This window comes from Aspergillus heteromorphus (genome assembly GCF_003184545.1).
Source record: "Aspergillus heteromorphus CBS 117.55 chromosome Unknown BO70scaffold_23, whole genome shotgun sequence".
In the NCBI taxonomy this organism is placed as follows: Eukaryota; Fungi; Ascomycota; class Eurotiomycetes; order Eurotiales; family Aspergillaceae; genus Aspergillus; species Aspergillus heteromorphus.
The window spans coordinates 539,355-551,911 of record NW_020290428.1 but is presented as its reverse complement, the minus strand read 5'-3'; the positions used below and the strand labels follow the sequence as shown (position 1 = coordinate 551,911).

Genomic DNA, 12,557 nt, shown 5'->3' with positions numbered 1-12,557 from the left:
AACATGGGCCGGCTTGAACAACCCAAACAACTCAATCAGGGACGGTTCGACCGCCCGGTTGAGAGAATTCCCCACCGGCTGAGGATCCGCGGGTCTTCGGCTGTCAGGTGCAGGATGCAGCAATGTCCCAAAAATAATCCCCCTCCGGAGACTAGGTGGGAACTAGCAAGGTTGGGGCCTCACGAGTCACGGACAAGCATTGTTATTAGGTATTATTCAATTGCCCCCATCTGGCTGCACGGGATAAAGATTCACGCTGTTGCTGCTGTTACCTGTTGCTGTTGTTCAGTCACCGACAGACAGACATCGTACAATGAATGCATGGATGCTGGGCCCGTACTCTAACCTGACCTGACCTGACCTGACCATACACCGCGACTACTAGTAATTTTGCAAACCCACTTTCCGCCCCGCCGCCCGTAACCGGCCGATACGCCGTCCGTACGGACTTACCCAGTCGGGCAATATAGAGAGGGTTAGCGGTACCGTCCCAGCGTTTCCCTTTATCAACAAGTCGCAGCAGTAATTATTGCTGTCGGCTGTTTGGTTTGACTGTCTGACCCCGGGGAGAGAGAGAGAGAGACAGACTGAGAGCTTCCTCCATCTCCATCTCCATCTTGCTTCTACAGCGCATCTCCGCTCGTTGTTCGCACCGCATTTCCCTTTCTTCTGCTCTGTCTTATTAATCCTAATTCTGACGCGGTCGAATAACTCTCGTTTCCTCCATCTGCACGTCCCATATACCTCCGATCGCTTGTGCTCTGCGCGCCACCACCACGACCACCACTACTCCTGCCTCTCGCTTCTCGCCCAGTGGCCTGCCTGTCCCAGTCGCAATTCCACCACACCCCCCCCGATACAACCGGCACTCCCCTTCGATCAGATCTGCCCTTGTCCTCGTCATCAGCTAGCATTCGTCATCAATGCGAGCAATGTGCCTATCTTCCCTTGATTGCTAGGAATTTCGCCCTCCGAGATTATTTCCCAGCATTCCTGGTCCGCCTGAACATAGCTGAAGCGAGCCCGTCGGGGTTGAGACAACCCCAATCAGACCTGCTTTGCGTCGGCGACGACTCCTGCAGCCTGGTTGCGAGTATCATCGCGGGCGTTTGCGTGAGAGCTTGATCCCTCCCACGGCCTCCATCTCGAGGTTCCCCCCTCACGACCAAGATGGCTGGAACCACACCCCCCACAACACGCACTCCGGCACACGCGCAGTCCTCACTGCCGTCCCTGCCATCGCATCTACAATCAGACACCCATTTGACCGCTCATCTCGCGAGTCGGTAAGATCTTCTGTGCTCCAAGCGTGCAAGACTGGTGGCTGATTGTAGGATTCTTAAGGTTCCATGTGGGCTTACCAACCGCCCGTCTATCCTCCCAGGCGTTGATAAGTCTGAACACGTTCACATCCTCGGCCAAAGGCCCCGATGGCGACAAGGAGGGTAGTGCCATGGGCGAGGCGGAGGACCTCGCTCGGCGTGCCTTCACCCGCCTCGGTGCCCGCGGGGAGAACCAGGCCGTTGTTTTCCTGTACGTGCTTGCTGTCGGTGTCCGCTCACATCCAATGCTAATCATGACAAATTAGTGGAGAGAATGGTTCTGGAAAGACTACTATTCGGTCACACATGTTGTCGTCCTTTCTCTCGTTCTCGTCTACCCCGCTGTCTTCGAAGCTATCGTACGCCGCCTTCGTGTTTGACACCTTGACCACGACCAAGTCATTGACGACCCCCACTGCATCCAAAGCTGGACTTTTCCTGGAGCTGCAATACGACGGATCTTCCTCCGTTAACCCCACCCTGATCGGTGGTAAGATCATTGACCACAGACTCGAGCGCAGCCGCATTGCTTCCGTTCCTACGGGCGAACGGAGCTTCCATGTGCTGTACTATCTTTTGGCCGGCACGAGCGCTGCGGAAAAGCAACACCTGGGCTTCGATAACTCCATCCATGTGTCTACTGCCGCCGGTAAGCTTTCGTCGGCCTCAATAGGCCACAAGCGGTGGAGGTACCTGGGTCATCCGACTCAGCTGAAGGTTGGCATCAACGACGCCGATGGCTTCCAGCATTTTAAGACTGCGCTCAGGAAGCTTGAATTCCCGCGGGGCGAGATCGCCGAGCTTTGTCAGATCCTCGCTACGATTCTTCACCTCGGTCAACTGGAGTTCACTAGCGGACAATCCACTACCACCTCGGCGGAGGAATCCGGCGGTTATTCCCACGAAGGTGGCGAAACCGTCACCATTGTGAAAAACAAGGATGTATTGGGCATTGTCGCTGCGTTCCTGGGCCTAGGCGTTCAGGAGCTCGAGACCAGCTTCGGGTACCGGACAAAGACCATCCATCGCGAGCGCGTCACCGTTATGCTGGATCCCAAGGGCGCCCGGCAGAATGCCGACGAATTGGCACGGACCCTGTATTCCCTCCTGGTAGCCTACGTGATTGAGACAATCAACCAGAGGATATGTGCGGCCGATGACAGTGTAGCGAACACCATCTCCATCGTCGACTTCCCCGGATTTTCCCAGACGAGTTCGACCGGCTCGACTCTGGATCAGCTGCTAAGCAATGCCGCCACTGAATCCCTGTACAACTTCTGCTTGCAGTCATTTTTTGACCGCAAGGCGGATATGCTGGAGCGGGAAGAGGTTTCTGTCCCTGCAACGAGCTATTTTGACAACAGCGATGCCGTTAAGGGCCTATTGAAATCCGGCAATGGGTTGCTTAGCATCCTCGATGATCAGACCAAACGTGGCCGGACTGACTCTCAGTTCCTCGAGTCGGTAAGAAAGCGATTCGATAAGAAGAACCCCGCTATCACCGTTGGTAGCGCGCCAGGAACTGCGGCTGTCTCCCAAGCGGCTCGGACCTCCTTTACTGTGAGGCATTTCGCTGGAGAGGTCGAGTATCCAGTAACTGGTCTTCTGGAGGAGAACAATGACGTTATTTCAGGGGATCTGATGAACCTCATCAAATCCACCAGGAGTGACTTTGTCAGAGACCTCTTTGGACAGGAGGCGTTGCAGACAGTGACCCACCCTCAGGAAAAGACCGCCATCATGCAGGCACAGGTAAGCTCCAAGCCCTTGCGTATGCCCAGCATGGCGAGACGCAAGACCGGACTATCTCCCCGTCTGGCGTTCGATGCCCCCGTGGCGGAGGAGCAGGAGGAGTATGAGAGCCAAGCTGGAAGCACATCAAAAAGCTCCGGGAGGCGGAAGACAATGCTAGCGAGCGGTATCCAAGGTGCTGCTGGTCAGTTCCTCTCATCACTAGATATTGTTACCAAATGCTTAGGGTCGCCTAATCTGAACCCTTACTTCGTGTTTTGCCTGAAACCCAACGACCGACGCATCGCCAACCAGTTCGACAGCAAATGCGTGCGTGCGCAAATGCAAACCTTCGGTATCGCTGAAATCAGTCAACGCCTCAGAAACGCGGACTTCAGCATCTTTCTCCCCTTCGCTGAGTTCCTCGGCCTGGCGGAAATTGGCAACGTTGTGGTGGGGAGCGACAGGGAGAAGTCCGAGGTTGTTTTGGATGAGAAGCGATGGCCAGGCAATGAAGCCAGGGCTGGCAGTACAGGAGTCTTTCTTAGCGAGCGCTGTTGGGCAGACATCGCAAAGCTGGGGGAGCGCGTTGTCCCTACATATGCTCCGGACGGCTCTGACGAAGGTGGCGATCCCCACTCGCGGGCTGCCGGCTATACAGATTCCAAGGTCCGACTCCTTGCCCCGGGTGACCAATCCCCTGGTGGGTTCATCTATGCCGAGGATGGGAAGCAAGGATATTCCAGCAGCCGTGAATTCGATGGACGATCGGAGGCAGGAGCATCCGCCTTCAATTCGGGAGACATGTTCCGCAATCTGGACACCAGAGAGCAGATGCTCGAGAAGGGCAACGAGAGAAATATGGAAGAGGTGGAGGAAGCGCCTGTCACCAGTAGCCGCAAACGCTGGATGGCGATCGTCTATCTTCTGACTTGGTTTATCCCAGACTTTGCAATCAAGTCGATCGGACGCATGAAGCGGAAAGATGTGCGGATTGCTTGGCGTGAAAAGCTTGCCATTAACTTCATCATTTGGTTCAGCTGTGCCTTGGCCATGTTCATCATTATCGGGTTTCCGACCTTGATTTGTCCGACGCAGCATGTCTATTCATCGGCCGAGTTGTCGGAACATAACGGCAAAAAAGGTCACAGTTCCTATGTTGCGATTCGCGGTATAGTCTTCAACCTGGGCAACTTCATGCCCTCTCATTATCCTGATGTCGTACCCGAGACGGCTCTCAAAAAGTATGCTGGCACCGACGCCACTGGCCTGTTCCCAGTTCAGGTGTCCGCCTTGTGCCCGGGCAAAGACGGCTCGGTTGATCCCACTGTGCTCTTGGATTATGAGCCCACCAATGTCACAGGATCGGCAACCACCGTCAGCACCACCGACACCAACTACCAGTATCACGACTTCCGCTACTTCACCAATGACTCTCGCCCTGACTGGTTCGAGGAGCAAATGATCATGCTCAAGGCAAGCTACTTCAGGGGTTGGGTCGGTTACACACCCAAGTACCTGAGAACCCTGGGCAACAAGGAACAGTACATCGGAAGTATCAACGGAAAAGTCTATGACATGACAACATACATCGCTGGAGGCCGACGAGTGCAAGCCCCTGTTGGAAAAACGGTTCCTGCCAATGTCGATCGAAATTTCATGGATGACCTGGTTGTAGAACTCTTCCAATCGCTTCCGGGTAAGGACATGACAAAATACTGGGATAATCTGGCAATCAGTGACACGATGCGCGAACGGATGCAACTATGTCTAGACAACCTTTTCTTCGTCGGCCATGTTGACACGCGTGACTCGCCCAAATGCCAATTTGCTCGTTACTTCATTCTCGCGATCACGTGTTTCGTTTGTCTGATTGTCGTCTTCAAGTTCCTGGCAGCCTTGCAGTTCCAGAAGAAGAATCTTCCCGAGAACCTTGACAAGTTCATCATTTGCCAGGTCCCGGCCTACACCGAAGACGAGGACTCCCTTCGCCGTGCTATTGACTCCATGGCTCGTATGCGCTATGATGACAAGCGCAAACTCCTCTTCATCATCTGCGACGGTATGATTATTGGACAAGGCAATGATCGCCCAACCCCTCGAATTGTTCTGGATATTCTCGGTGTTCCGGAATCTGTTGATCCTGAGCCACTGAGCTTCGAGAGTCTCGGCGAGGGTATGAAGCAACATAATATGGGCAAAGTCTATTCGGGCCTCTACGAGGTTCAGGGCCATATTGTGCCTTTCATGGTCGTTGTCAAGGTGGGCAAACCGTCCGAGGTCGCCCGACCTGGCAACAGAGGAAAGCGTGACTCTCAGATGGTTCTCATGCGGTTCCTGAACCGGGTCCACTACAACTATCCCATGAGCCCCATGGAACTCGAGATGTATCATCAAATCCGCAACATTATTGGTGTCAATCCCAGTTTCTATGAGTTTATTTTGCAGGTCGATGCCGACACGGTTGTTGCTCAAGATTCAGCGACCCGGATGGTGGCGACAATGATGGCTGATACTCGCATCTTGGGTCTTTGTGGAGAGACTGCGCTGTCCAATGCCAAATCTTCGATGACGACAATGATGCAGGTCTACGAATACTACATTTCTCATAACCTCATCAAGGCTTTCGAGACACTGTTTGGCTCCATCACTTGCCTGCCCGGATGTTTCACGATGTATCGTATCCGCTCTGTTGAGAGTGGAAAGCCGTTATTCGTCAGCAAAGAGATCGTGGAATCTTACTCGGAAATTCGCGTGGACACCCTCCACATGAAGAACTTGCTGCATCTGGGCGAGGATCGTTACCTAACTACGCTGCTTTTGAGACATCACCCCAAGTACAAGACCAAGTACATCATGGCTGCTAAGGCTTGGACTATTGCGCCTGACAACTTCGCTGTCTTCCTGTCTCAACGTCGTCGTTGGATCAACTCCACAGTTCACAATCTAATTGAGCTTATCCCCATTCAGCAGCTTTGCGGTTTCTGTTGCTTCAGTATGAGATTCATTGTCTTTATGGATCTTGTCAGTACAGTCGTTCAGCCCGTCACTGTTGGTTACATCGCTTACCTGATTTACTGGCTCATTCACGAGGATTCAACGTCATGGACGGCATTCATCCTGCTCGCAGTTATCTACGGTCTGCAGGCATTGATTTTCCTCTTCCGGCGCAAGTGGGACATGATCGGATGGATGATTCTTTATATCCTCGGTATTCCCATCTCCTCCCTGGCACTCCCATTGTACTCCTTCTGGCACATGGACGACTTCTCGTGGGGTAACACTCGTGTCATCACTGGAGAAAGCGGTCGCAGAGTCATCGTTTCGGACGAAGGCAAGTTCGACCCGGCGTCTATTCCCAAGAAGACGTGGGAAGAATACCAGGCGGAGCTCTGGGAAGCACAGACGTCGCGGGACGATCGGTCAGAGGTCTCCGGCATCTCTTACGGCACCAAGTCCTACCACCCAATGCAGTCCGAGTACGGCTTCCCGTCCTCGAGACCCGTGTCCCAGTTCAACCTCCCTCGCTACTCATCCCGCATGTCTCTGGCGGCCTCTGAGATGATGAGCGGCCACAGCGAGATGGAGATGGAGGACCTGTCTCATCTCCCCGCCGACGATGCTCTGCTGTCCGAGATCCGGGAAATTCTTCGGACGGCCGATCTGATGACGGTGACGAAGAAGAGCATCAAGCAGGAACTCGAGAGGCGATTCGGTGTCAACCTGGACGCCAAGCGTCCTTACATCAACTCCGGTAAGAATTACATGTGCAGAATCTTGATTTGAAAATAGCTAATCGTTATCCTCCAGCCACTGAAGCCATTCTTGCCGGTCAACTTTGATTGCCGACTGACCCTGTAAACACCCTACCGATGCATTCACGGGGACCAATGCAATTCAATTCAATCCTTTTCTCAAACCTGACGTTGTATAAATTCTTCAAATACCTATCCCTCTCCCTCTTGCATCCAATCTGTCCATGACGTCCACGACGACCTCACCTGCATCACTCCATCAATCAATCAATCTCTCCTCGAAATGTACGTTCCTTCACGGTAATCAATGAAGGTCATCCATCCATTGTTTGTTTCTTACTTGTTTAGCTACAATACGCTATCTTGACCTAACATCTTGGCCCCGGAGTTGTACATTATCACCCCACCCCCACCCTATCAGCATATATCATCATCATCATCATCATCATCATAATTGCTCTTGAATACTTGTCGTTGTTTTTCTTTTTCTGTCTTGCTGTTCACTGTCACTAGGACAGGCATATCATTGAGCGGGTTTAATTTGCACGGTAGAATTTTTTTCTTGCTTCGTTTTTTTTATTTTAGATGGTTCCTTTACTATTTACATTGCATTGCAAGTACATACATACAGACATAGGATCGGATGGGTGGGGGGTAGGATACATGTATAATGCAGAGGGATGGGAATGGGGGAAGAGAAGAAAATTAATTGATGATGGTGATTAATTTACAGATTGTTTAATTGTTTGTTGAGTTGAGTTGACTTGTCTTCCTTTCTTTTCAGCATTGACATATCTGGTACTTCTAGTAGGGTAGGATATATAGGTGGTTGGGGGGGGGGGGGGGGATGGAATGGCTCGCACTCGCGGAGTTGAAAGTCCTCATCCTCATCATGAAGAGATAAGCTCTGGAGTACTACCCCCCGTCACATGGTGATTGCCAGCCGGATACAGCTACCTAGATAGCTGTATCCTCGGGAGGTGACTTCGTGGGTTGGCTCTGTCCCCTCGGGTTGACGACCTTCGACCCTTATACTCCGTAATAGCTGGCTCATGTAAACAAAATTGTGCAGAATTTCTATCCAATCAGCATGTTAGCTCAGGGGAAGAGCGCCGGGCTCATAACCCGGAGGTCCCTGGATCGAAACCAGGACATGCTATTCTGCTATCCTTTCTTTTTATTTTCTTTCATTTCTTTCTATTTTTTCAACTTATTGTACATACATACCCTTCTCTCTATATGTTCTTTTTCACCAATGAAGGTGTTTTTGCTTCTTCTTCTCTATTTTCCGGGATACAGTGCAACCTAGCCTACAACCTAATGGGAACACCCGCATAGGTTAGGTGGGTGTATATTCCAACACTACTAATAGCGCTTTCACTTAGTACTTTAATAATGTGTTGACATCTCCCTTACATACAAATTGCCAATGACAAGGATATAGGTATAGTATATATTTCAAATCATTGTACGGAATATCCGAGTACAAGGCATAGTTTTACCCGGTGTCCTTGACCACCCAACATCTTCCGTATAGATTTGTCTAGATACCAAGAAACACACACACACACACACACACACACACACACAGGGATGATGGTATCATGCGGCGTACATCCGCACAATTTCTTTGGACCCGGACAATAATTCTAGATGGGCAATACCAAGTAGTAAAGAATGCAGCCGACGCCGAAGAAAGTGCGGCCCAAAAAAAATAAAAATGAAAATAAAAAGGCAGAGACTGAAAGAGAGGAATCAAGTCCTCCAGGCCGCAGATATTGATGAAAAAAGGTAGGTTATATTCCTATTTAGGTTCCTCCCTTCGAAATATTGGCCGAGGAGTCTGCCTACAGTGATCGAGTGCCCCGGACCAGTAACGAGGTTTTTATACTTTATTATACCCCCGTGGGCCTAATTGAACTATGATCTCCCTAGATAATCCCCGCGAGCGCCGAAAAGAATCGTGCCTTGTTGTCGTGGGTTAGGAACCCGTCCGTCCAGGTCTGTGGTCTGTACTCCGTATAGGGATTATCTAAGAGCCCTATCGCATCGTCCACGGCGAGTACTTTTTTTTTTCTCAATAGTAATAAAAGTTCACTTCGACACCAAGTAGGCCAGCGCAATGGAACGCGACGAGCGCGCACTACCTATCTAGAAGTACTCAATAAATATAAACAGGATCTTAAAGATGCATACATACCATGGCCACCCCGTTATATATCTCCCCCGCAGACATACCCCCTTTGGTTCGACCGACGCTCCTGGCCTAAGGCTGCTGCTGGTCCTTAACCACAAACAGAAAGGAAAATCACACAGAACTCAGCATGTTAGCTCAGGGGAAGAGCGCCGGGCTCATAACCCGGAGGTCCCTGGATCGAAACCAGGACATGCTATCTTGTCATTCCTTTTTTTTTCTGTTCCTTTTGAACTAAGCAATCCTTATACGATAGGATGTCCCACCACAGAACTTGCTATCCACTTTCAGCCACAGCTACAAACATGGTGCCATAATGTTGCGACATGGAAACGTGCAGGAATATACCTTTGTCAGAAGGAAGGTCAAGCTCGGAACCAAAAGGTAGAAGTATATGCTGGTTTTGAAGCAGGGTCCAGGCGCAATTCCCATCGATTTAAATGAAATCGGGAGACTAGCCCACGAGGGAGCTAATTAATGCAGAAATTCACAGGTTTCCACATCGAAACATCAACGAGACAACATGTAACTGTATATATATCAAGGCCGCTCAACAGCCATAGGACCGATGATCTTTGTTGTATTGGCGAATAAGAATGGTCTGTCGCGTTTGCTTGGGGATAGAACGAATGATCTTCTCCGTTTGTTGTGAGTCGTCGCTCGGCTAAAATCTATAAGCATCACACGTTTCATCTCTTCGTTCCATAAAAAGTTGGATGCACGCAAATCCAAATGCAAGACGCCCGAATTGTAGACCTCGGACTTGGCGTTCTCAATATGCTCTTTCAAGCCTGCGCACTCGGACTCTTGAAGAGTGCGTCCACCCCATGCCATAAGTGACATATGAATGATCTCACGACCGGAATCAGTATAGTATACATTCCGCAAGTCAATGTCATCGAGGTAGACTGGAACGGCAAATCCCTGCAAGGTTTTGAGCCTGCTGTAGATGGCACCTTCATGACGTGAATTGTACTCAGTACCTTTACCAACCAGGGTGTAACCGTAGGTTTGCAGTTGGATGGCAAAGATAGAACCATGCAAGCCTTCCCTCCCAATAGGAGAGCAAGTGTCCAGATTCTGGTGCAGTTGTTGGCTGGTCAGCTCGATGAGATCGTGGCAAGATATAGGGTGTCGCCCATCATTTGAATGTTTTTGGTGTAAATAAACATTAGGGCATTTGTCGTCAAGCTCTGACCTCGCCAAAAGTCCCCGCAGGCATGATTGAGTGCAAAAGGCGTAAGTTGATGGCTGACCAGGCGCTTGATGGCTGCGAGGAAGGGGTTTTGATGTCCGCTGGCGTTTGCTTCGATCCACAATAGGCGAAGAAAGGAGACGCTTGTGATCTGTATCTGATTCGCCCGAAGAATCTGGTGATGGACTCCTCCGGGATTGAATTGGACGAGGACTCCCCAGGACCAGTGAGCGCCGTAAGAGATATGGTGAACGATTGTCGATAGGATAAATGGGTTCTTTGTATTCTGAGCCTGGTGGGCTTATCTTGCGTTCTGATTCTGGAATAGACCTGAGTGCAAGCTCGAAGTCGACTTCCCACTTACTCAGTTTGTTCATGACTTGATTCCGCCATGTTTGGCTGCGTTGCGGTGATCGAAGGGCTATCAAAGTTAATCCCAACTGGTAGGAAACGGCTGTATAAGGGAAACGAAAGCCACGGTCATCAAGAGGGTTTGGCTCAGCATCTCTCCCTGGTTCGAGAAGGTCGTACTCCAGTGTTTTGGGATCATCTTCCGGAATCCGAAGGATAACTTTCATGCGACCATTTGTTAGCATGCCCCATTCGAGACCTGCCTTCATCATGTATTCATAGGTTTGCGTAGCCGCCGCAGCTGATAAGAAGGCGGATTCATAGAGAAGTTTTTCATCGGCGTCTGTTGGTATCGTCACTCGCTGGACGACTTCCTCCACCACATTCATTGGCCTAAGACCCGCTCGGAGGAAAGCATCGGTGAGTTTGTGGGCAGCTTTATGTTCAATGATATACAGTAAGCTCCGATGATCGCCCGTTTTCAAAAACACGCAGTTTCGATCGGTTGGAGGCCGCGCTGATTTCACTGGCTCTGGAGTTGTTGTGGGCTGTTGGGAGTTCGCCTGCTCTGGATTCTCCGTGATGGTATTTGAGTGGTTCTCGAACGCAATTCCTTCGCCAAGCGGAAGTGAAAGCCGACCTTCAGGAGCCCGCAGAAGCTGCTCGATGATTTCTTTCACAGGGGTTTCCACTTCTGCCTCTTGATGTCTTGCCAAATCCGCCTCACTTGCTAACGCACGCTCGCATGCTTGTTTCCCTCTATCTTCGAGAATAGGCAACGAAGGAAACGATCGCAAGGGTGAGGGAGAATGGAAGGCTTGATAGATCTCATCGAAGACTTCCTGCTGTATCGCGCGAAAATCGAAAGGTCGAAGGACATCAGGGCATACACGACCAGTTGGACTGGTGATGGAACCCTTTGTTGTGAGTTTTTGGTCGCTCTGGATTGTCAAGGGCTTTGTGATCAACTGATGACAGGCTTGCAGGTATTCTGCAAATGTTGTTTTCTGGCTCTGTTTTTCTGCATTTTCCGCGCGTTCGATAGCCTGCTGTCGCTCTCTTTCAGCCTGCTTTAGGAGCGCAAGGATCTCTTCTTTGCTCGGGGAGGTGATGGGTTCCATCTTCGTTTGTCAATGATGGGCGTTGCTTGGATGGACGGACGCGGCTTGTTGGTTTTACTAATCCATTTCAATCATGTGACCTGACTGTTTGGGTCGTTAGAAGGGGAGCGAATCGGCAGTTGGTCGCATGGACCCCCACGGACCCCTCCTCGCCCCGCTACTATCCATATCTATGACATGACTTTGACTCGGTTGGGAATCACAAAGGGAAAGATTTGATACTACTTTGGAACGACCATCCCGTACTTATTAATCATGACGGGGTGCAAATATGCTGATCAGGCAGGAATATTTGCGGCTAATGGCCACCAGATCCAGATCCTCTTCAAAACAGAGAACTCGCGATAAAATAAAGGTGCTATTCGATGATGTATATAGTCATATCCTGATCAACATAATTTTGATTGAATGAATCAATTTAATTCTCGGTCCGTAACTAGACTTCGCGAAAGGGAAAAAGCAGCGTCTTTAGAATTAGCTGGCTCTTGATGCCAAGTCAAAGGAAAAAGAATATACACCCCAGCATGTTAGCTCAGGGGAAGAGCGCCGGGCTCATAACCCGGAGGTCCCTGGATCGAAACCAGGACATGCTATATTTTCATTTTTTTTCTCTCTAAAATCTATTTCATTTCTTTTTCTTGTGCAAAGGATATATATAGTTGCTTACTGGGTTGTTGCTGTAGATGGATGGATGGCAGATGGCCCTGGGTGGTGGGTGCCGTAAAAATAATGATAATGCATGTCTGGCGTGTCTTAAGGAAATGCGCCTGATTATTAAGTATTACTCTGTACCAACAAAGTGATATTCATGATGAATTCAGTGGAGCCATCATTGTCTGGCAGGTAGATCTGCAATCTGCCATATACAACTTCGCAGCCATCTTATCC

The 12,557-nt window shown here is 50.2% G+C and overlaps 2 protein-coding genes and 3 non-coding genes across 5 annotated transcripts; 4 read left to right on the top strand and 1 right to left on the bottom strand.

Annotated features, from left to right (window-relative positions):
* Positions 1 to 1,170: 1,170 nt before the first annotated feature.
* chsE (chitin synthase class Va) lies at positions 1,171 to 6,895 on the top strand (the record flags this gene model as incomplete). Its single annotated transcript, XM_025546811.1, has 4 exons — positions 1,171 to 1,286; positions 1,345 to 1,533; positions 1,589 to 6,807; positions 6,864 to 6,895. 4 exons carry the CDS (start codon positions 1,171 to 1,173, stop codon positions 6,893 to 6,895), a joined length of 5,556 nt encoding a protein of 1,851 aa, XP_025397104.1.
* Positions 6,896 to 7,895: 1,000 nt separating this feature from the next.
* Positions 7,896 to 7,967, top strand: BO70DRAFT_t244. Its single transcript has one exon. It is a non-coding gene; the product is annotated as a tRNA-Met (tRNA).
* A 1,162-nt stretch (positions 7,968 to 9,129) lies between these two features.
* Positions 9,130 to 9,201, top strand: BO70DRAFT_t245. The gene has a single exon. It is a non-coding gene; the product is annotated as a tRNA-Met (tRNA).
* Positions 9,202 to 9,662: 461 nt separating this feature from the next.
* Positions 9,663 to 11,680, bottom strand: BO70DRAFT_319706 (uncharacterized protein; the record flags this gene model as incomplete). The annotated part of the gene is made up of 2 exons (XM_025540448.1): positions 10,451 to 11,680; positions 9,663 to 10,372 (listed from the first exon to the last, which is right to left on the bottom strand). Coding segments are annotated over exons 1-2 (1,929 nt in total), but the record flags the coding sequence as incomplete, so codon positions are not given.
* Positions 11,681 to 12,190: 510 nt separating this feature from the next.
* BO70DRAFT_t246 lies at positions 12,191 to 12,262 on the top strand. The gene has a single exon. It is a non-coding gene; the product is annotated as a tRNA-Met (tRNA).
* Positions 12,263 to 12,557: the final 295 nt, after the last annotated feature.